The sequence below is a fragment of the Natrix helvetica genome (genome assembly GCF_964273705.1).
Source record: "Natrix helvetica genome assembly, chromosome: 5".
Taxonomy (NCBI): Eukaryota; Metazoa; Chordata; class Lepidosauria; order Squamata; family Natricidae; genus Natrix; species Natrix helvetica.
The window spans coordinates 90874107-90898515 of record NC_138551.1 but is presented as its reverse complement, the minus strand read 5'-3'; the positions used below and the strand labels follow the sequence as shown (position 1 = coordinate 90898515).

The window sequence follows — 24409 nt, the reverse complement described above, 5'->3', positions numbered from 1 at the left end:
TTGTATTAAAATAAAATTAAATAAATAGTGACAAAAAGAAAAAAAATTGGCTGCTGGCAGAGGATAACTTCCAAAATGTTTTAATTGTTCTCATATTATGTAAACCAATGGATACCAATCAGTGGTGGGTTTCAAATTTTTTTAGAACCTCTTCTGTAGGTGTGGCCTGCTTTGTGGGAGTGGCATGCTGGCCATGTGACTGGGTGAGAGTGGCTTGCCAGCCATGTGACCGAGTGGAAGTGGCTTGGCAGTCATGTGACTGGGTGGGCATAGCCAACTTGTAAAATGTAGTGAAACTCACTTAACAACGCTCTTGTTTAGCAACCAAAATGTTGGCTCAGAAACTCTGGCATTTGAAGCATGCAAGTCTTAAAGCTGTCAAGTTACAAGACCCTTGCACCCTAAACCCTTTAGAAAAAAAAGCCCCTGGGGTGTTCAAACTTGACATCTTTAAGACTTGTGGACTTCAACTCCCAGAATTCCTCCTCCAGTCATGTTGGCTCAGGAACTCTGGCATTGAAGTGTGCAAGTCTTAAAACTGTCAAGTTACAAGACCCTTGCACCCCTTAACCCTTTAGGAAACCCCCCCCAGGGATGTTCAAACTTGACAGCTTTAAGATTTTAAGGTTTAGATAGGACTCTTAGCGGCGGGCAGGGTGATTGGTGAGCCAGCCAATCAGTGAGTGGCGGGCGGGACAAGAGTGGTGCGGACGGGCGGGGGGGAGCTGGAAACGGTTCTAAATGGGATGGTAGATTAGCACTGGCAGGAACCCACCCCTGATACCAATTCAGTAGAATTTACTCCTAGGTACTGTATTTTTCAGAGTATAAGACACACATTTTTCCCTCAAAAAAGAGGGTGAAAATCTGGGTGCGTCTTATACACTGAATACAGCATTTTTTTTGGCCTCCCGAAACCCGCCTCCTTTGCAAAAATGGCCGTGCATAGCTTTTAAGAGGCTTATAGAGTGCTTCTGGGCAAAAATGAGTGAAAAATGGGCCATTGTTTGCTTGGTTTTGCCCCCCAGCCCCCAGAAGCACTCTATAAGTGTTCTAAAGGCTATGTATGCCCTTTTTTGACAAAAATGGGCCAATTTTCATGAAAAATGGGCCATTTTTTGCTCATTTTTGCCCTCGCAGCCCCTAGGAGCACTCTACAAGCCTCCCAAAGTCTATGCATGCCCTTTTTGGGACAGAAAATGGGCTCATTTTCACGAAAAACAGACAGTTTTGGGGAGGTCTTGCAGAATGCAAAAAAAGTTTTTTAAAAAAATTGCGTCTTCAAAATCTTGGTACGTCTTATACTCTGAAAAATACGGTAAATTATGCCCTCCCTCCCCCCCATTGAAACCAATGCTACAAATCACTCTTGTTTTTCAGGAGTAACATTGATTCTGATAAGATATTTACTCTGAGTAGACCTTCTACTCTTTGTCTGCAGAGGAAACACTGGCTTCCTGTAGCAACTACTAGATCAGGAGTGTAGAATTAGGACCTAGGCTTTGTTAGTAGAGGTGTCCCTTATCTGAGCTCAGGAAGTCGTGATGCAAGGAAAGGGTTGGGTTTTGAGGTTTGGAAACCTTTTGTAAAGGCAGCCACTCGCCTGCCTGTTTCATTTCCACATCAGCAGTGACGGTTGGTGCAGTGTGGAGGTGCCCAAGCCAAATTGGAGATGCTTGTCAAACCTATGGGGAGGATCTTTGTAACTCTTGGTGTAATCCTCATTCTGGGATGCCCAGGACAAGGTAAAATTTCTGACGGCTGTTCTTTTCCTAATCTCCTTGTTAAGATGTGCTGACAAAGATGAGATTTGCACAGCAATTCTGTACATGTCGATTCAGGAATAGGCATCCGAGAGTTCAGATGGGCTTACATCTGAAGAAACGAGGATAGAATCGCTCCAAAATTTGGGCTCTGGCAGGTGTTCTTCTCCCCTGGAGGTTTACGCTTAGCAAGTGACAGCCATATCCCTTCTCCAAATAGGAATGTGGGGGCTCATAAGTTCAGTGGACTTATGAAGGTATGCATTCTCCAGACAAAAAGGTGTAATCCCTGAAGCTTAATAAGTGAAAGAAAAAATGACTTTGTTAAAGGGAAGCAAAGGGAGGCTTGGAGTGTTTCTTGATGATTATGTTGGGGTTTAATATTTCTACTTGTTGTTCTGTCACACAATGGTCAGATATGGGAAATTCCATTCTATACCCTACAATGAGCGTTTCTGCCTTTGCGGAGCAACAGAGGTAAAAGACCTGGCTCACATCCTATTTGATTGTTGTTTGTATAAGGGGGTGAGAGACAAGTACCTTGGTCTATATGCCAAATGAATGACCCATTGGAATCCCCATATCAAAACAACTTACCTTACATGCGGCCAGAACTGGAAAATAACATTTAACACAGCACAGGACTTAAACAAAATGGTTCAGTTGAGATCTGCATAAGTAGGACTGATTGGGGTAGATTGCAGGGGTAACACTGAAATATAATTTTATCATATATTAGCTATATCTTAAATTATTGCACTCTGTTCCAATTTTATTTTAGTCTGTATTTTATTCCGATTCCATTTTAAATCGTATTTTATTCCGATTCCATTTTAAATTGTATTTTATTCCGATTCCATTTTAAATTGCTTTTATCAAATTTTAGTACATTTGTTTCTGGAACTTTGCACTTTGATATGGCCCAAGGGCTAATCAATAGAGACTCAATGTCTTTAAACATTTTCAAGGGCTCTTCTGTTTTTTGAGCAGGATGAGGAAATTGTCCCCCTACCCTCATTTAGGATCAGCGTCCTTAGGCATGCCATAGCTGCTCACCATATTCCATGTGGGCTCTTTAGCAGCTGTGGAGGTGGAGGCTGGGTGGGGTTTTCTTTTTTTCATAAGTTCCATTTTATAGTGGGAAGGTGTTTTAATCATAAAGATGGGAGCCACACTTGAGTAAAAAAGTACAGTTCTTTATGCAATGAAAAATAGGATTGTCTTAAAGAGGATCTTATATTCTTGCAAGTAGTAATGCAAACAATATTAAGGGTAATAATAATAGTAATAAATTTAATCCGCCCAAAATTATAGTCTCTGGAAGACTGATTACAGAACTAACTACACAAATTTGGAAGAAGTAAAGCATATGGTTTTACCATTATAAAAAAAAATCTCTATTATAATTGTTAACTGCATCTTAAAATATGCTGCATGTGATAAAATTACAGGAAAGTTAAATTCCAAAAGTGGTTTAATGTGACACTAGCTGAGGGCACTTTTATTTTATATATGTATCCAGAACCAAGGGTGGCTCAGTGGCTAAGACGCTGAGCTTGTCGATCGAAAGGTCAGCAGTTTGACAGTTCGAATCCCTAGTGCTACATAACGGAGTGAGCTTCCCTTACTTGTCCCGGCTTCTGCCAACCTAGCAGTTCGAAAGCACGTAAAAATGCAAGTAGAAAAATAGGAACCACCTTTGGTGGGAAAGTAACAGCGTTTCGTGCATCTTCGGCGTTTAGTCATGCTGGCCACATGACCACGGAGACTTCTTTGGACAGTGCTGGCTCTTCGGCTTTGAAACAGAGATGAGCACCGCCCCCTAGAGTCAGGAACGACTAGCACATATGTGCGAGAGGAACCTTTACGTTTACCTTATCCAGAACCAAGAATCCACTGGACAATCCAATTCTATACATGTTTACTCAGATGTCTATGGAGATTCTCAATCAGCCAGACCACGGTTATCTGACAGGTGTTTTTCTAAAAGGCAACTGGACTTTCTCAATTTTTTTCCTTGAAAACATTTTGCTTCTCATCCAAGAAGCATCTTCAGTTCTGACTGAATGGTAGGGATGGTTTTCCTCACCATTCAGTCAGAACTGAAGAAGCTTCTTGGATGAGAAGTGAAATGTTTTAAAGGGGAAAAACCCCCAAGAAAGTCCAGTTGCCTTTTAGAAAAACACCTTGAGGACATGTTTACTCAGAATTGAATAGGATTTACACTGAACTAGCTGCTGCAGTCTAAGTCTACAATCCAGTAAAGCTGTAAAGATTGAGCTGCTAGTTATGTGCCAAACACATTTGTTCTGTGCCAGTTATGTAGAGAAACATTCAAAATGTTAATTGGAATTTTTTTTTTTAAGTAACATTATCCATGTTTAGTTCTTGGATATCTGAGCTGCAAAACTCCTTGTGTTTGCTAGATGGCAGCAGTGTGATACCATTTTCTGGTTCATTATTACTATTCTATGCCCTCTGGAATAGGCCTGAATTGTGGTGCAATAGACCATATTAGATTAAAAACACAACTCTACATATCCAGTTAAATATGTCTTCACACTTCCCCTTGTGAGGAAAGACAAACTGACCAGGAACAGATTTGCGATACAATGGTTATTCTATACATATATGTCATATAAGTCATATATATGACTTATATGACATATATGTATATATGTCATATACATATAAGTCACACAGGTGACTTACTTACAAATACTGTGGGGGTAAGACACGCCTAACATCCCTCGGGGGGGGGGGTCAGCATAACTTGGGAACGCCTAGGGCGCTGAAATGAAAAGGACTGAATTATATCTATAGTATCAAGTCACAGTACTTTTGATAGTGATAGAGTGCATTTTGGATTCAGGTTCTGTTAAGATACAGCCTGTTATGCCTTAAAATGGCTTCTACTGTACAGCACAGTGGAGTTGCCATGATAACGGCTTCACAGTACTCCACAAGGGAGCTCCCTCTAATACAGGATTCGGATAAATACATACCTGGGCTACACCAGGTTATCAGGTAGTCAAGAATAAAGATGACTTTAAGTCAGTGTTTGCTATTGGCTTACAAATGGTAGTTTGTTTGGGGACTTAATTATAATCCTGAGTATAATGGGAAGTTACACATTAGACTTTTAGAAAGGCAAACATGCTCCCTTGACCACACAGTTTAGAAGGATCCGTTTTATTCCATTTCTTTCTGCTTGGCATCTTTTAAGAAACATTAGCAGCTCATTTGGCATCTTAGCAAGATATTTGAAAAGGTAATTTGTTTTTCTGTTAGAGCATTAGGTTTGTCTTGTGATGCAAAAGGAAATTGGTGTAAGTGTGAAGAAATTGAGGTCTCTTGTTCTTTACATGTTACCACACAGGATGCTTTTACTGTCTTTATTCAGAACAAACTTCCACTTTTAGCAAGCTAAATTCCTGCTGGATATCTGAGTACAATTTTCAAAAGACAACTCACAAATTATACAAATATTTCATATTTTCCTAACCCCAGTTTCATTTTTAAAATGCTGATTTTTCTCTGCTCAGTCAGAGGTGCTTCTGGACATAGGGCAGTGACAATAGTAAGTTCATGCCATTTGCAAAAGTACCATGAACACAATCACCCTTAAAGAGTAACCCAGGGAGGCAATTTCAAGGCCATTTGTCCATTAGTGATTTATAGATTACTCAGCTATTGTAATTTATATTATCCTGGTGAGATAAAGTCTAGAATTCCTGAGGCTTTCTGAGCTTGGATGCTTGCTTGCACATGACTGCTGATGTTAGCTAGTTGGGTAATAAAGTGTCTGCAAGAGAGCAAATAAGCTCAGAGAGCGCCAAGAACTTCAGAATTCAACCCTTAGCAATAGAATAGAATAGAATAGAATAGAATAGAATAGAATAGAATTCTTTATTAGCCAAGTGTGATTGGACACACAAGGAATTTGGTGCATATGCTCTCAGTGTACATAAAAAGACAAGATACATTCGTCAAGAATAATAAGGTATAACACTTAATGATAGTCCTAGGGTACAAATAAGCAATCAGAAAGCAATTAATATCAATATAATCATAAGGATACAAGCAACAAAGTTACAGTCCTGCAGTCATAAGTGAAAGGAGATTGGTGATAGGAACAATGAGAAGACTAATAGTAATAGTAATGCAGCCTTAGTGAATAGTGTTGAGGGAATTATTTGTTTAGCAGAGTGATGGCATTCCGGAAAAAATTGTCCTGTGTCTAGTTGTTCTGGTGTGCAGTGCTCTATAGTGTTGTTTTGAGGGTAGAAGTTGAAACAATTTATGTCCAGGATGTGAGGTGTCTGTAGATATTTTCACAGCCCTCTTTTTGGGGAATGCCTTCAATGGAAGGCAGGTTGGCAATAATTGTTTTTTATCCGGTTCTGATTATCCTCCAAAGTCCGTGTCTGTCTTGTTGGGTTGCAGAACCAAACCAGATAGATATTCTGTTTTATTGGAGATGAAGTCTGTCTCCAACAGGCACCTGTAACTATGGGGAAATAGTAGAGTGATGCTACACGATGCTAGAAATCACTAGGTCTAAAGGCACTCAGTAAATATTAAGCATGGAAGACTGATTAATGTTGTGGAGGTTGGATAGAATAGCTTTGTGAAAGGCATGGCTGACTGGCTGAAACAATGGAGAAAGGCACCCAGTATTAAATATTAATTATGAAAAAGGCTAGCCCACTGTCCAAAATTTTCCCTTTTGTACCAGTCTTATTGATACCTCTGCTAATTCACAAAGAAATTTCTGATGCAGCAAATCTTCCAGTTACACTTTCACAGCTGAGCAAATTTAATTATGAGTTGATTTAATTGTATATGGTGCAGTGTGCAATTAAGCTGGGCTACTTGCTGAGCTCTTCCTCTTCTTGTGTTATTTCTCTCATATATAATATCATAATGTGCAATTTTGGATGCAACCCGCTCAACTCTGGAGCATGGCTTTGTGATAAAAAGAGTGTTAATCCAGCATATCTCTCCTCCACTCTGTCAGTTTGAAAGGCAGGCATAGCTCAACTCTCTTTTGTAACTTCCTTCAGGTTTACAATTAGGTGGCTGCTGAAGAAAGACAAATGATGTAAGATCCCGCAGCTTGGGGGGGAGAGTCAGATTAATCCATTTGGGTTCTTAATCAGCTAGTGTTGATGACAAAAGTTATCCTTCATAGCTAGCACAAAAGAGTTTTCTGAAGCTATAGTTGAAGATATGGATTGATAGTTCTAATCTAAGAAATCAACTTCCAATGGTTTTCCTTAGTTTTGTTTTACTGATAAGGATGTCTGTGATTCTCAAAAGAATAGGAAAATCATCTAACACTGCAAACGGAAGGAAATATAACAGAAAGATGCTTTCATAAAAGCTCAGTGAGACTGAGGTAAAAACAGCAATGAAGACTGAACATTGCAAAAAAGTCTGTGCTATAAGCAACTAATACTTCTGAAAGAGGAATGAAAGATTACCGTAAGTCAGTAAATTGTTCAGCACGAATTCAAATGCTTCTTGAACCAGGAAAAAGCTTCAAGGGAATGTGGCTAATCTAAAAAGAAAATAAAAAGGGTTAAATTATTTCAATGACTTAGTCACTTAAATCATAAAATATCAAGGAAACATCTGCAGTCACTGTTTCACTACTGATAAGCAGATGTAAGAATTTACCATGTTTCTAATTATCCAAAGAGGAATGGCTGGGTGAGGGGCATTAGAGGGCAGGGTTAGGGACTCTCCAGTCTGGTGCTCCTGAGATGGGAGGTGTGCTTGGAATTATACTTCGGCGTGCCTGGTGGATAACAGATTGAAACAGCTAAATTGTCCTTTCCCCATCATCTCTTTTTCTGCTAAATCTCTCCATCTTCTGAGCTTGGGTTTGCACTACATCAAGATAGCTACCCATGTGATAGCAAACCTCTTTTTCTGCTAAATCTCCCCATAGCTCCTGAGCTTGGGCTTCCGCTACATCAAGATAGCTACCCCAGTGATGGCGAACCTATGGCACGTGTGCCACAGGTGGCCCGCAGCGCACTCTCTGTAGGGAAGCGAGCCATCGCCCTAGTTTAGTTCCACCGTCCATGTGTGTGCGCCTCCCAATGGCCAGTGGTTGTTGGGTCTCTGCCGCACATGCCCAGGGGTGTGTGGGCATGGGAGGGTGCATGCAGGGGGCTGCACATGCATTGCATTTTGGGGGTTTGGGCACGCACACGCGCTTTGGGCACTTGGTCCGGAAAAGGTTAGCCATCACTGGCATACCCCAACCAAGGCCTTCTACATTACTGGATTCTACCTCACGTCCTCTCCAAGCAAAATGGACTTCTATGGAAGCTCTCTAGAGAAAATTGTTGCCCTCTAAATGGAAGAGCTGATGTGAGAAGGCTTTGTAGTGATTCTTCTTTCTCTTCATTTATGCCACCTACACTCCTATTATAATGTTATGATTTAGATGTGTGGCCCACTAATCATTATCAATAGATTTATTTATCTGAGAAATTGTAAAGAAGAAGCTGTGTAAAGTACTTGTCACACACAGTTCACTTAGTTTTTAGTTTCACCTCTCTTCTAGCTTTTCACCAAACTAAGCTAATACAAAACGAAGTACAGTTTGCTCACTTCTTTCTTCATAAAAACCTATTCCAGGATCCTACCGGGACTTGTGCATTTCTTGATTGACCAGGATTGTGTCTTGGGGTAAATGTGAGAATAACACCTCCCGTATTCACAAGGAAGTGGTCTTTCCAGCACTACCTCTTCATTGCTATGATGTTCTTCCTTGAAACTGGCAGAATTATGAACAATCCACATTTACGTCAAATGGAAGGACAGGAGTAAGAGATTTGAGGATAGATGACTTGGCTCCCCACAATACAGGTAGCCCTCAACTTACAACAGTTTGTTTGGTGTCTGTTCAAAATTGCAACAGCATTGAAGAAAGTTACTGATGACCATTTTTCCACATTTACTGCCATTGCAGCTTCCCCGTGGTCACCTGATCAAAATTCAGATGCTTGGCAAGTGACTCATATTTATGATGGTTGCAGTGTCCTAGGGTCATAGGACCACTTTTTGCGGCCTTCTGACAAACAAAATCAATGGGAAAGTCAGATTCACTTAACAACCGTGCTACTAAGTTAACATTTGCAGTGATTAACATCTGTGGCAAGAAAGGTTGTAAAATAGGCCAAAATTGTGGCCATTAGAAGAGGACCACCTGTACTTTTGTATGGGTTTACTTTTAAGTTAGTGCTATAGAGCCATAGAGCTGAGGTGGCACAGTGGTTAGAGTGCAATACTGCAGACTACTTCAGCTGACTGTTCAGCAGATCAAATCCCACCTGCTCAAGCTTGACTCAGCCTTCCAGCCTTCTGAGGTGGGTAAAATGAAGACCCAGATTGTTGAGGGCCAATAGGCTGATTCTATAAACTGCTTAGAGAGGCTGTAAAAGCACTATGAAGCGGTATATAAGTCTATTGCTATCCCATTTTCACATCTAATTTTTTTAAAAAAACAGAGAAATTTCAGTGCATACCCTTCTAGGCATTATTATTATTATGTTATAAGAATCATTATTTGATCAGGAAATGTGCACTTCTACACCATCAGGTTTTTCATTTCCCAAAATCTGGGAAGTAACTGCCTTTATTTCTGCCAGTTTAAAAGAGTGACAAGCTGCCAGCCTGGCATCTGCTACAAGATTAGAAATAGAAAGCTGAAGTCAGCAGATATCCACGGAAACAAATCACTGATAAATAGGTTTATCATCAAAATAAAGTTTATGAACGGTTGCAGGAACTGTATGTATCTATCTAATCTAATGAAGAGAAGGACTAGGGGTGACATGATAGCAGTGTTCCAATATTTGAGACACGGTCACAAAGAAGAGGAAGACAATCTAACCAATCCAAACCGTCTGAATACCACCCCTGGTACTAAATCAGTGAAGGTTTTTAATAAGAGTTTGGACAACCATTTGTCCAGAATGTTATAGGATATTCTGCTTGGGCGGGGGATTGGACTTAGAGACCTCCAACATCCCTTCCAACTCTGTTATTCTGTATTCTGTAAGCCATTACAAAAGAATTCCGGTGACATTTATAGTGACATCAAGGTTTCAATCAGTGTGGACATTTTTGTGGTACAAATGGCTTGACTCAACTTGATTTTTGGGGTGATTTCACCCATACTTTGTTTTGGTAACAGACTAGATTTCTGAGCTTGTGAGAGTCATCTCATTGCCCTGAATTGGTTCAGAATTAGCAACAGTAAAAAAAAAACCTCTTATTCCACAGGATAGGACACTTCACACCTTCAAACTACAAAGGCAGTAAATGAGCTTTGTAATTCCTCTTACCAGATCTGAAGCTGAACGAACGAACGAATGATAGCTTTGCAGTGTGTCAATTACACCACAGCTAAACTGTACATTGGCACGACCCTCCAATTCTGCTCTTGTGAGAACATAAATAGCAGGAACTTTTTCCAACCTATCCCAGAAGTCTCATGAAGTTCATTCATACTGGACGTTGCAGAAATTCACATTCTGAAACTTTGGAAATGATTGCTCTCCATTGACGTGGGGATTCCTGATCACGTGCCTAGAATGTGCATTGAACTTAACTTAGGGGAGATGATTATCTCAGCCATGTCATGGAAACTCAGTTATCTATGTTGTGGTGAGAGAAAGGAAATGGGTTGAATTTTCAAGGTCAGCAAGACCTGTTATACATTTTGAAAAGAATGGTGTTTGCAGCTTTCTTTACCCTGATGCTTGCCAGCGATGATGTTACTCAACACATATGGAAAGCACCTGGTTTGGGAGGTGGACTAAAAACTAATATATCCTCCTACCCCAACCTGAAGAATATTTGTTAGAACATCTGATATTGTATTTCATGGCCTGATCAGTTTCAGAAGACCTGCCCTTGCCAATCTGTTTCTCAGCCTTCCTTTGAGCCTTTGCTCAGTACACTCGTCCCCAATGTCTTACAATTTCTCTTTGGAATGCTGCAATTTTTTTGAGTCTGGTTCTGTTTGCCTGTGTCCTGGGAACTTACTATGATATATTTTATGGCTGAAAGATTTTTTAAAATTATCAGCAGTGTTAAGATGATATTGGTACAACATGAGTTTGTACTTGACAGTTCTAGAGTGTTAAGCATTATGTTTCGCTACCCAGTTTCAATTTAGTGTATTTTAGTGCTGGTTCATTATTTAGTGCTTTTATGGCAAACCATCATTACATAGCCCTTCCCAGTTTTGTGCCCACCAGATGTATCTAGATCAGGGGTATCAAATTCAAGGCTTGGGGGCTGGATCCAGCCTGTGGGATATTTAGATCTGGCCCGCAGGGCCGCCCTGGAAACAACAAAGGACTGGCCCGTGGTGCCTCTGCCAACAAAAAGGGCCCTCCCAAGCTCCATTTTTACTGGCAGAAGGTTGCAGGACACTGTCACAGCTGAAAACGGAGCTTGGGAGCCCATTTTCGCTAGCAGAATGCTCGGGCCACCATAGGTGCCCCAGCCCAAGTGACGTCAAGCTGGCTACATCCACCATGACCCATGGCCACCATGCCCCCCCCCCCTGGTGAGGTCAGGCACAACCCTGAAATGAAATAGAGTTTGACACCCCTGATCTAGATTTTAGTTCTGAGAATTTTAAGTGAATGTAGCCAATGGAAATTTAGGAATATTTTCCCACTCATCTGGAACCTTACAGTTTGGAGAAAACTGCTTATTTACTACGTGCAAATTTATTTCAGTTTATACTTTTATATCAACTTTTTTTCAATAAGCCAGTAATCTATAAAAATGGGACAAAATATTTCTGCCTACATCATGTTTAGTTTTTTTGTTCCTAATTAGTCTCTCTTGATTAAGATGTTTTAAAATGCAAAATTAAATTTTAAACCCCTCGACAAGAGTTTTCTTCTGAAAGGAAAACCATTTTGACTTGGTTATTTGAGGGATTTCGTATCTCTGATCATTTCTGCTTGTCCTGTAAGATCGGGCAATGTGGTGCTCCCTTCAATCAAATAGTGCCATCTATTGGGACACAGGAAGCAGCATCTCCCCAAGGATCCCTCTGCCTTCCAGCCTGACATTGTTTAAAAATGCACTAAAAACCCACCTGATTCCCCAGAACCTGGAGAAGAATGGTTCCAGCTCCTCTGAAATTTTTATTTAACTAAGTATTCCTCTTTTTTTCCTGACACACACAATTGTTTTCACTTTTTTTATTGGTTTCCTTGCTTTTCCAATGGAAAGCCACTCAGGATCTTGGTGGCCTCTAAATTGAATGATTAATTGAACAAATAAATAAATAAATGTGTAGAGAAATCTCAAGTTGCCTGTCTTAGGTTTTGACAAAGGTTATCATGGTTTATAGAGTTTTCTGTTGTTATTTTTGCAGAGTATGATGGGTGTATTGAACCAGCAATGCTATTCCAATACCAACATTACAAGTGGTGATAGTAATATTTAAGATATATATATATATCTTAAATAAAAATATATAAAAATGGCTGTGTGTGAACCAGCAATGCTATTCCAATATCAATATTACAAGTGGTGATAGTAATATTTAAGATTATATATATATATATATATATATATATATATATATATATATATATATATATATATATATATATATATATATATATATATATATATATATATATACACACACACATATACATATGTATTTATGTTACTGTAGGAAGTTATCACCTAGCCCTCTCCCAGAAAAATGAAATATCCTAGGAAATATTGAAAAGGCAGAATATTATATTTTCCTGGATGTGAAAAAGGGAGAAACACATTTTAAACACTAAATTCCTGCAGCTTCCTGCCCATCCCCACTTTGTCAATGGGCCATTAAGAAGGCCAAGCTAGTCCACTTTACATAATAAAGAGTTCTCCTCTTCAGCTGTGATGGGATTAAGGCAGGATAATAAGCCTTTACTCAACTGACCACATGGCATCTGAACTCAATCAAACCTGAATTCAAAACAGCCTATAGAGGGTTGCCCTTGCATGGGCCCATGGGAGTCTGGCAACCAATCAGAATACATTTCTTACACAGGAACAGGAAACAGATAGGTGGGGCTGAACAGATTATAAAAATCCCTGCAAGCCCTTCTCTTCCCTTCTCTTCTCTTCTCCACCAACATTGAACCATGTGATCACCTTTGCTGTTCAGGACTCAGGCCATGTGGTCCTGTCCAACATTAAAACCATCTTTCCAAGCAGCCTCCATGTCTCCAGTGTCTTTTTCCCCACTTGGAGCCGAACCCAGAAGGACATTTCTTCCAACAATTGGCACCCCAGATGGGACTCCAAGCTAGCCTAACAAATGGATATGGCCCAGGTATGCCTCCCATGCCGGCACAGACCCCATTGAGTCTGTGGGTGGACTTTATCTTGGCCTTAGCCATTTGGATCTAGGCTTTAAAGGGGTTTTGAGTTTGAGCTCAAAGGCTGCCTGGAAAGAAGGTGAGTACCTCTAAATTTTAATTATCTAAAGTTTAATTTTAAAGCATGGGAAATGTGTGTAAGCCTGCCTGTGTGTGACTAGTGTGTGTGAAAATGGATGGAAAAGTGAATGTTTTTTTTTAATTTTTGTTGTTGCTGCTGTTTTTGTCCTGTGAGAGGAAAAAAGCTAAAGCCCATAAGGAAGTTAGTGAGAAAAAGGGAGGTACGCATACCCGCTCCGACAGCACCCCTCCTGGGTCATTGTGCGGCTGGTCCTCCGGGTCTCTTTCCCCAAGACTTGAAACTGTAAGAAAAGTCCCTGCGTGAAAGGGCGCGAATCGAGAGAAGGTTCCCGCGGTGAGGAACGCGTCAAAAGTCCCTCCGAAGGGCACCCCCAGAAAAGTCCCTCCGAAGTGCACCAATAAGACCCTCCGAAGGGCAAACAGAGAAAGTCCCTTCAAAAGGGCGCGAAAGGTCCTCTAAGGACGCGAAAGTAAAGCGGGGAAATACGAAGTGGCAAACCCGGCTAGGACGAAGTGAACCCACATCTAAACGGGATCATGGGAAGCGGTAGCTCGAGGGTAGCCATGGAAACCCCCCTAGGGGAGTTGTTGGGGGCCTGGGACGAAAAGCAAATGCCCGTCCTGGCCGGAATGAAGAAAAGAAGAGCAGATTGTAGAAAATGGGCTTTGCTGAAAGATGATACAGGAAAAACTAATTTGGCTGAAAAGGTACTTAAAAGAAAATGGTGGGATTTCTTTTTTCTCTTGTCTGTCTTTCTCTGTCTTTTATGTAACCACGTGGTTTTTGTTTGTTAAGATTTGTGCCTTCCCCAATTTAACTGAAATTCATGGTGGGAATGATTTTGTTTTTCCCTCTTTGTCTGTGTGTGTGTATGTCTAAGTCTTTGTGCACCCTCAAGGTAATTGTAACTAAGATGTCTCCAATCCAAAAGACAAGAATTTTAAAGTGTTCAAAGAAAGAAAGGAGTAAACTGGCAGAAATTGCCTTCGCTCAGTTTGTTGGGCCTAGAAAACTAACTGAAACTGGGAAGGGTCTTTGCTTTGCATCTGTTTTGGCCAGCAGAGACAGAGTAAAGTTATTTTTTTTCCTTCCTTCCTTGCCTATACCTTAAAGTAACAACCCAGGAAATGTTTGCAAGAAAAGTTTCATCCTTGCATTTATTGTGTGTCTAAATGATTTTACCTGTCCATTTCTTTCCTGAAGCATGTGAATCCAGACCCCATTTCTCATCTGTGATATCCCCATAATGTTTATCTGTTTATCTGCTGAGTAACTGATGGTTTTATTTTTCAAACTCTGCCTGCAAGCTATCTACCCCCCCCGCCCCTCCCTTACCTCTAATCCTCCAACAATGCCTTTTCTGTGGGGGAGGGAACCTTGTTCTCATGTCTTTCAGCCCTAGAAGATTGTACTCTTCAGGTGAGTATAGATTTTTTTTTCCTTTTGGGGGGAGGAGGAGAGTGTTGCCTTGTGTGTGCATGTATGAAATGAAGGAAATTCCTACTAAAGGTTTGCCTTCAACCTGAGTAAAAACCCTCTGCACATTTTTCTGACCAACCTACTCTATTAGTCCTAAAGTAAAAACCTGGCCTCCAGAAGGCAGTTTTGATTTAGATTTTGTCAACAAATTTGCTGATTTTCTGGCCACCATCAGATGAATCAAGGGCCCCACCCAGATGCAAATGATGTGTTAATGAAAGTCTCCATACATCTTGGATCTTTAAAAATATGCCAGCATGTGCTGGGAGAGCCAACCTAGAACCCTGGCTGAATGCAAACAATGTGTGGACAAACATCTCTGTACATTGTTTCTATACATCTTGATATTTAAAAATGCCAGCGCGTGCTGGGATATCAAGATAGAATTTGGATCTTTAAAAATTAGCCAGCGTCCGCTGGCAGGTCCAAATTAGAAACGAACACCCCAGGGCAGAGACAGGCATTAACAATCTAGTGCGTGATCATTTCCAGACCTGGAGGGAAGTTGAGATCCTTTAATAATAGAAAATGGAGCTCATTGGCTTATGTACAGCTCCCTGAAGTAATTGTAATAACTGCCTTGCATGAAGAAAGAATGAAATGGGATTTTTGTATGTGAAATTAATGATTGCAGTGCAAATGTGAGTATGTTGATGGTAAAGTTGGTATGAATGTAGTTTGATTCCCTTTCATATAAAGAAGCAGTCAGTTACAAGGTTGTTTAATGGTATGTGTGTGTATGCATGTGTGTTATCATTTCCAAACCTGAAGGGAGGGTGAGATCCTCTAATAAAAGAAAATGAAGCTTGGTGGCTTGTGAAAAAAAAAAAAGCTTCCTGAAATACCTATGATTGTTTGGCATGAGCAAGCATGAAGGTCTGATTGCAGTATGAATGTGAGTATGTGTCCCCCATGCCCCAGGGAGTGATAAGTGAATGGATCCAGAGATCCACGTGATTGCCTGTGTGAATCCCCCCCCCCCCCCTTTTCCTTCTGGGTCATTCTTTGGAGGGAAGCAGGAAAAGCGGGGAGAATGAGTGTCTGCTCATTTTTACCATGAGTGTGTGTATGAAACGCCCCAGTGATACCTGTGAATGCCTCTGGGCATTCCCCCCTCCTTCTTTCCTTCTTTCCTTTTGGGTCATTAAAGGCTGAAATTTTTTCTCCTCACTTTAACCACTTTCCCCCCCTCTCTCTTCTGAGAAATTTGGAGTAAATGGGTGATCTGCTCCGCTTACCTTTCACTATTGTGATCTTTCATCTGCATATAACAATTATGCAGTTACATTTCTTTGCTCTGAATACAATTTTGATTTTTTTTCTTGAAATTTTTGAGGTTTAAAATGCTTAATTAAACCTATAAAAAGGAATGATTTTGAGATATTTTGCTTACATTTGTAAATGTTTTAACATACTTAATGAGAATTTGCTTCCATCTGAATGGAATTTGATATTTTGGAGTGCTGACTCAAAGTACCTTTTTTTTTAAATTGCAATTTTTTTAAAGCTGTTCTTCTTACCTCCCTCTTTTACACCTGTGCATTTTTAAATGTTTATGAGTCAAGGTGCTCTACCCTATGAGATTTTATTTGTTTGTTTGTTTGCAACACAAGTTGTTGTCCCTCTTGGAAATTTACTCATCTTACTGCAAAAGTGTTTCAATCATACAGGCAGTGTTCCATGAAATTTACCTCGTCTGCCTCCTGAAATAATGTTTGGATTTCCACACTTGGACAGAATGGGTGAGATTCCACAACATAAGACTAAAGATATGTCTGTAAAGAACTGTATTCTTGGCCTCTTTTTTTTTTTAACCTCAGAAACAAAGGACTGCTAGCTCAAACCATAACTCTCCAATTTGCTGCTGGTGATTGCCTCCTGATAAAACCTGACATGAGGAAAAAAACTTAGCCAAGCCTGGGACAGACTGCCAAGACTGACTGACCACTCTTACCAGCAAGCCAAGCCTAGTACCATCCAGCAGACATGAAAAAGGACTCTGAGATGAAGTAAAGACCAAAAGACTGTTCAATTCCCAGAAGATAGCTGTAAAACTACGGGGGAGGGTGAAAATTGTTTGAAAAAACTTTTGTTTCTTTGCCTCCTTCACAGAAATTGTAAGGTCTTCTTTCCTGTCTCATTTATATTGTAATCAGTTTAATGTATTCATGTAAGAATTGTATTTGAGAATGGCTAGCACAGCAAGTTCTGAACACCTTAGATTTCTGGCTGGTGGGAGGGAAATTTTCTCCAAAATGTCTGTATTTTCTGTATTGTAGAAGCAGCTACACACACACACAGAGAGAGAGAGAAAGAGAGAGAGAGAGAGGGAGAGAGAGAGGCCCCATTCAGAACTAGATTGAAACTATCTCCTTGACTTAACTCCACAAAGCTTTTCTTAGGTTGATTTTTTCCCCTGGGAAAAAAAAAGCCTACACAGTGATATCTCCCTTTTAATCCCATGGGGGAGGGTCAGTTCCCCTCAGGCAATTCCCCCACTTAAAGAGTAGCAGAAAGGATCTTCAAAACTCAAACCCTGACAGTGACTCCCCCCCCAAAAATGATGTTGCCCAGTAAAGCAGGACATGTTGCACTGGTGGTCTCTGATAGGAGTCCCTGGGCTCATTGTGTGTAATTTTTTTTTAAAAAAAATATTAAATAGCTTGTATTGCACACTAGCTAAACTCAATTTGGCCTCACTAAAATAGGAGAAATCCCTTGGAAATGGGCAGCCTGTACTTCTTTAAAAGGCAGAACCATGGCTGTGAAGGTTTTTTTTGGGACTTCTGCTTGCTTGTAACCTGGAAGCTCACAGAAAGTGATATCTGATATTAATTGGCATGGTAAATTGGATATTGTAAATTTCTTTCCAGAAATTGTGCCCTGGTTGTTAAGACCTTCATGGTTGAAAGCTCTCTGGGAGCCACTGAAGTGATCCTTCTGCTGTCTCTTTCAATGTCTTTCCATCAGAAAAAAATTAAGTTTCCCTGATCTGACCAATTTTATCTTTTGTCAAAAACATGTGCGTTCCACTCACATGTTTTGAAAAAAAAAAGGAGGGATTGTAGGAAGTTATCACCTAGCCCTCTCCCAGAAAAATGAAATATCCTAGGAAATATTGAAAAGGCAGAATATTATATTTTCCTGGATGTGAAAAAGGGAGAAACACATTTTAAACACTAAATTCCTGCAGCTTCCTGCCCATCCCCACTTTGTCAATGGGCCATTAAGAAGGCCAAGCTAGTCCACTTTACATAATAAAGAGTTCTCCTCTTCAGCTGTGATGGGATTAAGGCAGGATAATAAGCCTTTACTCAACTGACCACATGGCATCTGAACTCAATCAAACCTGAATTCAAAACAGCCTATAGAAGGTTGCCCTTGCACGGGCCCATGGGAGTCTGGCAACCAATCAGAATACATTTCTTACACAGGAACAGGAAACAGATAGGTGGGGCCGAACAGATTATAAAAATCCCTGCAAGCTCTTCTCTTCCCTTCTCTTCTCCACCAACATTGAACCATGTGATCACCTTTGCTGTTCAGGACTCAGGCCATGTGGTCCTGTCCAACATTAAAACCATATTTCCAAGCAGCCTCCATGTCTCCAGTGTCTTTTTCCCCACTTGGAGCCGAACCCAGAAGGACATTTCTTCCAACATTACAAACCCCTTTATTTATTTATCAGTACAATTACAACCCCATATATATATATATATATATATATATATATATGTATGTATGTATGTATGTATGTATGTATGTATGTATGTATGTATGTATGTATGTTACATTTATATTTATATTTATCAGTACAATTACAACATATATATATATATATATATATATATATATATATATATACACACACACACACACACACACACACACACACACACACACACATATATATATACATACATATACATATACATATATATGGCTGTGTGTATATGTTCCAGCATAACTCTGGAAGGCCTCGAGCAATTTCAACCAAACTTGATACACAGATGACTTACTCTCTGGAAACAAATACTGTGGGGATAAGACACCCCTAACACCTCTCGGGGTGGTGGTGGTGTCTGTGTGTCTTTGTATGTGTGTGTCCCAGCATAACTCTGGAATACCTGGGCCGCTGAAACGAAAAGGAATGAATTATATCCATAGTGTCAAATCACAGTACTTTTGACAGTGATAGTGTGTATTAGTGTGATAGTGTTAGGATACAGCCTGTTATGCTTTAAGATGATATCTACTGTATAGCACAGTGGAGTTGCCATAGTAACGGCTTCAAAGTACTCCACATGGGGGCTCTAACCTAATACAGAATTAAGATAAATAAATACCTGGGCAATGCCAGGTTATCGGCTAGTAAGTTATAAACTTGATGTCAACACATATACCATTTTTTATTAGGAGCGCCTCAAAAAGGCCAGTACATGTGGGTCCGATGTAAACCTGATGCCAATTCTGCCAACTGCATTGAAGAAAAGGGACCAAGTTTTGTCATGACAGACGAGAGTGCAAAGATCCCCTTTGAGGCAAATCCAACACGGTAAGATAAAATAAACCTTCACGATTGTCCTTCAGAATCTTGAAAATGGTCTAAGCAAGCAAAATGGTCTAGCCACCAAAACTCACCTTGTGATGAGGTGGGTCGCAGATAAATTTATCAATCAATCAATCAATAAATTGTGCTATTTACAGGGAAATTATGCAAAAATCATATATTTATTACATAATAAAAGACATATATTCAGATATTTCCGTTTTTCATCCTGTTTTGTCTTTATACTGCCTTAAAGTTGCTTTGGTGATTGAGGCAGCTAACTACTTGAAATAAATAAAACCAATCAATTAATACTGCTGGCAGTGATGTTACAAAATAACATAATTTTTAGCAATATATAAGTTGGTATACAATACAATACAATAGCAAAGTTGGAAGGGACCTTGGACGTCTTCTACTCCAACCCCCTGCCTAGGCAGGAAACCCTACCGTTCCAGACAAATGGCTATCCAATATCTTCTTAAAGACTTCCAGTGTTGGGGCATTCAAAACTTCTGGAGGCAAGCTGTTCCACTGATTAATTGTTCTAACTGTCAGGAAGTTTGTCCTCAGTTCTAAGTTGCTTCTCTCCTTGATTAGTTTCCACCCATTGCTTCTTATTCTACCCTCAGGTGCCTTGGAGAATAGTTTGACTCCCACTTCTTTGTGGCAACCCCTGAGATATTGGAACACTGCTATCATGTCTCCCCTAGTCCTTCTTTTCATTAAACTAGACATACCCAGTTTCTGCAACCGTTCTTCATATGTTTTAGTCTCCAGTCCCCTAATCATCTTTGTTGTTTCTCTGCACTTCTTCTAGAGTCTCCACATCTTTTCTACATCGTGGTGACCAAAACTCGATGCAGCATTCCAAGTGTGGCCTTACCAAGGCATTATAAAGTGATATTAACACTTCACGTGATCTTGATTCTATCCCTCTGTTTATGTAGCTTAGAACTGTGTTGGCTTTTTTTGACCGCTGCTGCACACTGCTGGCTCATATTTAAATGATTGTTCACTAGGACTCCAAGATCAGGCTCACAGTTACTACTATTCAGCAAGGTACCACCTATACTGTACCTGTACATTTCGTTTTTCTTGCCTAAATGTAGAACCTTACTCTTTTCACCATTGAATTTCATTTTATTAGATACTGCCCAATGTTCAAGTTTGTCAAGGACCTTCTGTATCTTAAGCCTGTCTTCTGGAGTGTTGGCTATTCCTGCCAGCTTGGTGTCATCTGCAAATTTGATGAGTTTCCCATTTATTCCCTCATCCAAATAATTGATGAAGATGTTGAAGAGTACTGGGCCTAAAACAGAGCCTTAGGGTACTCCACTGCATACTTCTCTCCATGTAATACAATACAATAGCAGAGTTGGATGTAGATGCAGTTCCATTGAGGACTACACATCGAGTGCGGTTGGTCAGCCAATTACGAATCCATCTGGTGGGGATGCTGTCCAACCCACCTTCTTCTACTTTATCTAGTAGTAAGTTATAGTCTACCTTATCAAATGCCTTACTGAAGTCCAAGTAAACTATATCAACGGCATTCCTCTGGTCCACTAATTTTGTCACTTTGTCAAAGAATGAAATAAGATTAGTCTGGCATGATCTGTTTTTGACAAACCCATGTTGGCTTTTAGCTATTACTTTGTTTGCTTCTAGGTGTTCGCTAATTCGTTGCTTGATTATCTTTTCCAGAATCTTTCCTGGTATTGAGGTCAGAGATATCATGCAAGTTGTAATGATCTGTATCTTTATAATCTGAACTTAAAAATAGAGATAATCCTTGACTTTTGACTGGAACTGAGTCTGGCAGTTATGGCCATAAGTCATGATGGTTGTAAAGCAGGTCACCAGCTATGACTTTTTTTGCACTCGTCATTAAGCAAATACTGTGGTCATTAAGCGAAGCCATCTTTTTTTTTCTATGGGCCAGTTTTTGCCAGAAACTGGAAATAAAAACTGACAAAAAAAGTATATTGTGGTCAGATGACTGTATCACATGACTCCAAAATGCTGTCATGTGACCACAAGGGAAGTTGATGCTGTAACTTTGAAATAGGGTTGCAAGTAGCTTTTCAAGGGTCCATCGTAACCAATGGTGGGTTGCCAATTTTTTTAGTACCGGTTCAGGCGTGCTCCCGCTTCTGTGCATGCACAGAAGCGTCCGGGAGGGTGGGCGGAGCCTCCCCCCGCCGCTACTACTAGTTTGGCCAATGAGGGCCTAATCAGGAGCAATCCACTTCTGATCATAACTTCAAATGGTTGCTGAGTGATTGGTCTCGTCAAGAACTACCTGTCCGTGTGAATCAATATTTTTTTCCCCTTTGGCCGGCAGTACCTTTTTAATAAAATGGGCAAAGTTTTTTTTTTCCTGATCAGGAAAAGCCATGTGAAAGACACAGTACTCCATCCCACCAATACAAGCACTTCTCATTGAGAGATGGAAACTAGGTGAAGTATCTGGCTCTCAATGAGGCTCATCTTTATTAGTGGGCTGCTACGGGTTCGCCCGGGTTTGGAAGAACCCGTAGCTAACGTTATGGCTGGTTCAGAGAACCTCCAAATCCCACCCCTGGCTGGCCATGCCCACCCTATCCCCGCCCCGGCCACCCCACCATGCGCCTCCCAGGAGTCTCCCCACAGTCCATTTCGGATGTGAGCTAAGTGCAGGGCCCACATGGAGACTCGGGAAGGGGGAAAAAGAGGCCTCCCAGAAGGCCTCCAGAGCCAAGGGGAGGCAGCTTTCACCCTCCCAGAGGCCCAAGGAAAGCCTCCGTCCGGAGCCTGGGGAAGGTAAAAACGACTCCCTCCACTGCTGTGGTGCAGGTGACCAACTAGGCCACGCCCACCATGGCAACACCCACCCAGCAACCGGGCAGAGAACTCATTGCTGGAATTTTTGAAGCCCATCCCTGCATTAGAGGGCTAGAAGCTGGTATCTCTTGTATGGCTTTTGATTCAAGGAATGGTGAAACTCACTTTTCTCATGTGGTTGAATTCTGATTTATCTCGTGTGTAATCTATTTTACAGCAACACCTCTCCATAAGTACAAAGAAAGGGTCGTCTTACTACATTTTCAGTCCTTTTCTTTCTTATGCTTTTGGAGTTGATGCTTTGATTTAACCTCTTATTTCTAGGTATATTTTAAAAAATTAGGTTTGCTTTGTCATACCCTGGTTCCCTCATTCCTTACTTCAACATTTTAGTTGGCAAGCTCTGAACGATAGGAAGGGAACCAGAAAACCTTGGAGGTACATGTATTGTTTCTGAAAGTTTGTGCAGTTAGTATTTTATGTATAAAATATAAAGGATGCATGTGTTCTTTTCTTACAAAGCAGTGTGAGCTTAGTCTTGTTTCATCTGAATCAGCCGTGGGCCATAATGCTTGGGGATTATGAAAATCAAATATTCAACTAATAGCTAATAGTAATAACTAAAAGGAGATCAACCTATTAGCCAAACACGAGGGTGGAACAAGAAGTAAAGGATAGAAATTTAACAGTTAAAACAATTAACCAGTGGAACAGCTTGCCTCCAAAAATTGAAGAGATTGGACAGCCATTTGTCTGGAATGGTGTAGGGCAGTGATGGCTAACCTTTTCCCCATTGCGTGCCAAAAGCAAGGGGAGCGCAGGAGGGTCGTGTGCGGGTGTGCCCACACCCGTAATGCTATGCGTGTGGCCCGGCTTGCAAGCATGTGAGACCCCTGCCCTCCCCCCCCCCCGCTTTTATCATGTAATGGACCCATTTTTTGCCCTCCCCAGGCTCCAGAGGCTTTCTAGGAGCCTGGAGAGGGCGAAAACAGCAACCCCCCCGGCGGCCCCCCGGAGGCCCCCCGGAGGCTTCAGGAGGCTTTCCTAAAGCCTCTGGAGGGCGAAAAATGGCCCAATGGCAAACAGGAAGTTTGTTCCCGAACTTCCGGTTTGCGCGTTGGATTGTTTTTCGCCCTACAGAAGCTTCAGGGAAGCCTCTGGAGGCCAAAAAAAAACCGATCTTAAAAGAAGGCCGAAGTCAGCTGGCAGCGTGTGCATGCACGCTGGAGCTGACAGGACAACGCCTCACATGCCCTAACAAATGGCCCCGCATACCACCTGTGGCATGTGTGCCATAGGTTCACCATCACAGGTATAGGGTCTCCTACCTACGCAGGGGGTTGGATTAGAAGACATCTAAGGTCCCTTCTGTTATTCTGTAATTCTGATTAATCTGCAGAACAAAAGGTTGTGGAAAGCTAGACTGTACTAACTATCTGAAAGAGGCTAGAAAAAAACAGCTAAGAGGAAAATGCATATTTAATTTTTGTCTGCTCTGCATATAAATTTGCCAGTTTGTTTTGCTTTTTTTAAACCACCAGATAGATTGGACACCTTTTTTTACTTTCTTTTCATACCATACATTACACATTACTTATTTCCAGCTAGGGAATAAAGAAAATCTAAACACTGTAGCTAAGACTTATGATTGTTTTTCAAAATATGTATTTTCAGAGAGATACTTCAAGACCAACCCATTAGTTTGCCATTTTCTGGAGATGAAGAAGGATCTGGCAACGAAGAGGATCCCGAGACAGGATCGGGCTTTGAGAACGATCTGGAAGAGCCCGAAGTGTCTGAGAACCAACCAAATGTGAATCTGAAGTTTAAGCTAGCAAATGAAGGCTTATTTCCCCATGAAACCATACTGTGATTTCTGCTATAGCTCAATGTGATCTTTCTTTTTACACATTCTAGGTTTTGATGAAATGTATACCCTAGACCAGGCATATATGTTATAAAAATATTACAGCTAAGTATGTATATCTTAAAATGTCTAATGCTTTTCTTTGATAAAATCTATTATTTGTAAGCTGAAAAACAAAAGCAAACAAAACAGTTAAATAAAATTCAAAATAATCATGCAGGAATCAATCATGCTAAGAGATGGCATGCTAGACAAACTCTTTTCATGTCAATATCTCATTTCTTTGGTTTTACAGGTAGTCCTCAACTTACAACCATTCGATTAGTGATTGTTCAAAGTTACAATGGCCCTTATGAATTATGACTGTTTTTACACTTATCCCCATTGCAGCATCCCCATGGTCACGTGATCAAA

At 40.6% G+C, this 24409-nt stretch overlaps 1 protein-coding gene across 1 annotated transcript; it reads left to right on the top strand.

The window, feature by feature from the left end:
* The first annotated feature begins 1615 nt into the window (after positions 1-1615).
* Positions 1616-24104, top strand: SRGN (serglycin). The gene is made up of 3 exons (XM_081953572.1): positions 1616-1745; positions 19170-19308; positions 23803-24104. Exons 1-3 carry the CDS (start codon positions 1673-1675, stop codon positions 23999-24001), a joined length of 411 nt encoding a protein of 136 aa, XP_081809698.1. The 5' UTR covers positions 1616-1672; the 3' UTR covers positions 24002-24104.
* Positions 24105-24409: the final 305 nt, after the last annotated feature.

Coding starts and splice junctions, on each gene's coding strand:
- SRGN (XM_081953572.1), top strand. CDS start 1,673: ATGCTTGTCAAACCTATGGGGAGGATCTTTGTAACTCTTGGTGTAATC. Junction 1,746..19,169: donor TCTGGGATGCCCAGGACAAG/GTAAAATTTCTG, acceptor ATTTTTTATTAG/GAGCGCCTCAAAAAGGCCAG. Junction 19,309..23,802: donor TTTGAGGCAAATCCAACACG/GTAAGATAAAAT, acceptor ATGTATTTTCAG/AGAGATACTTCAAGACCAAC.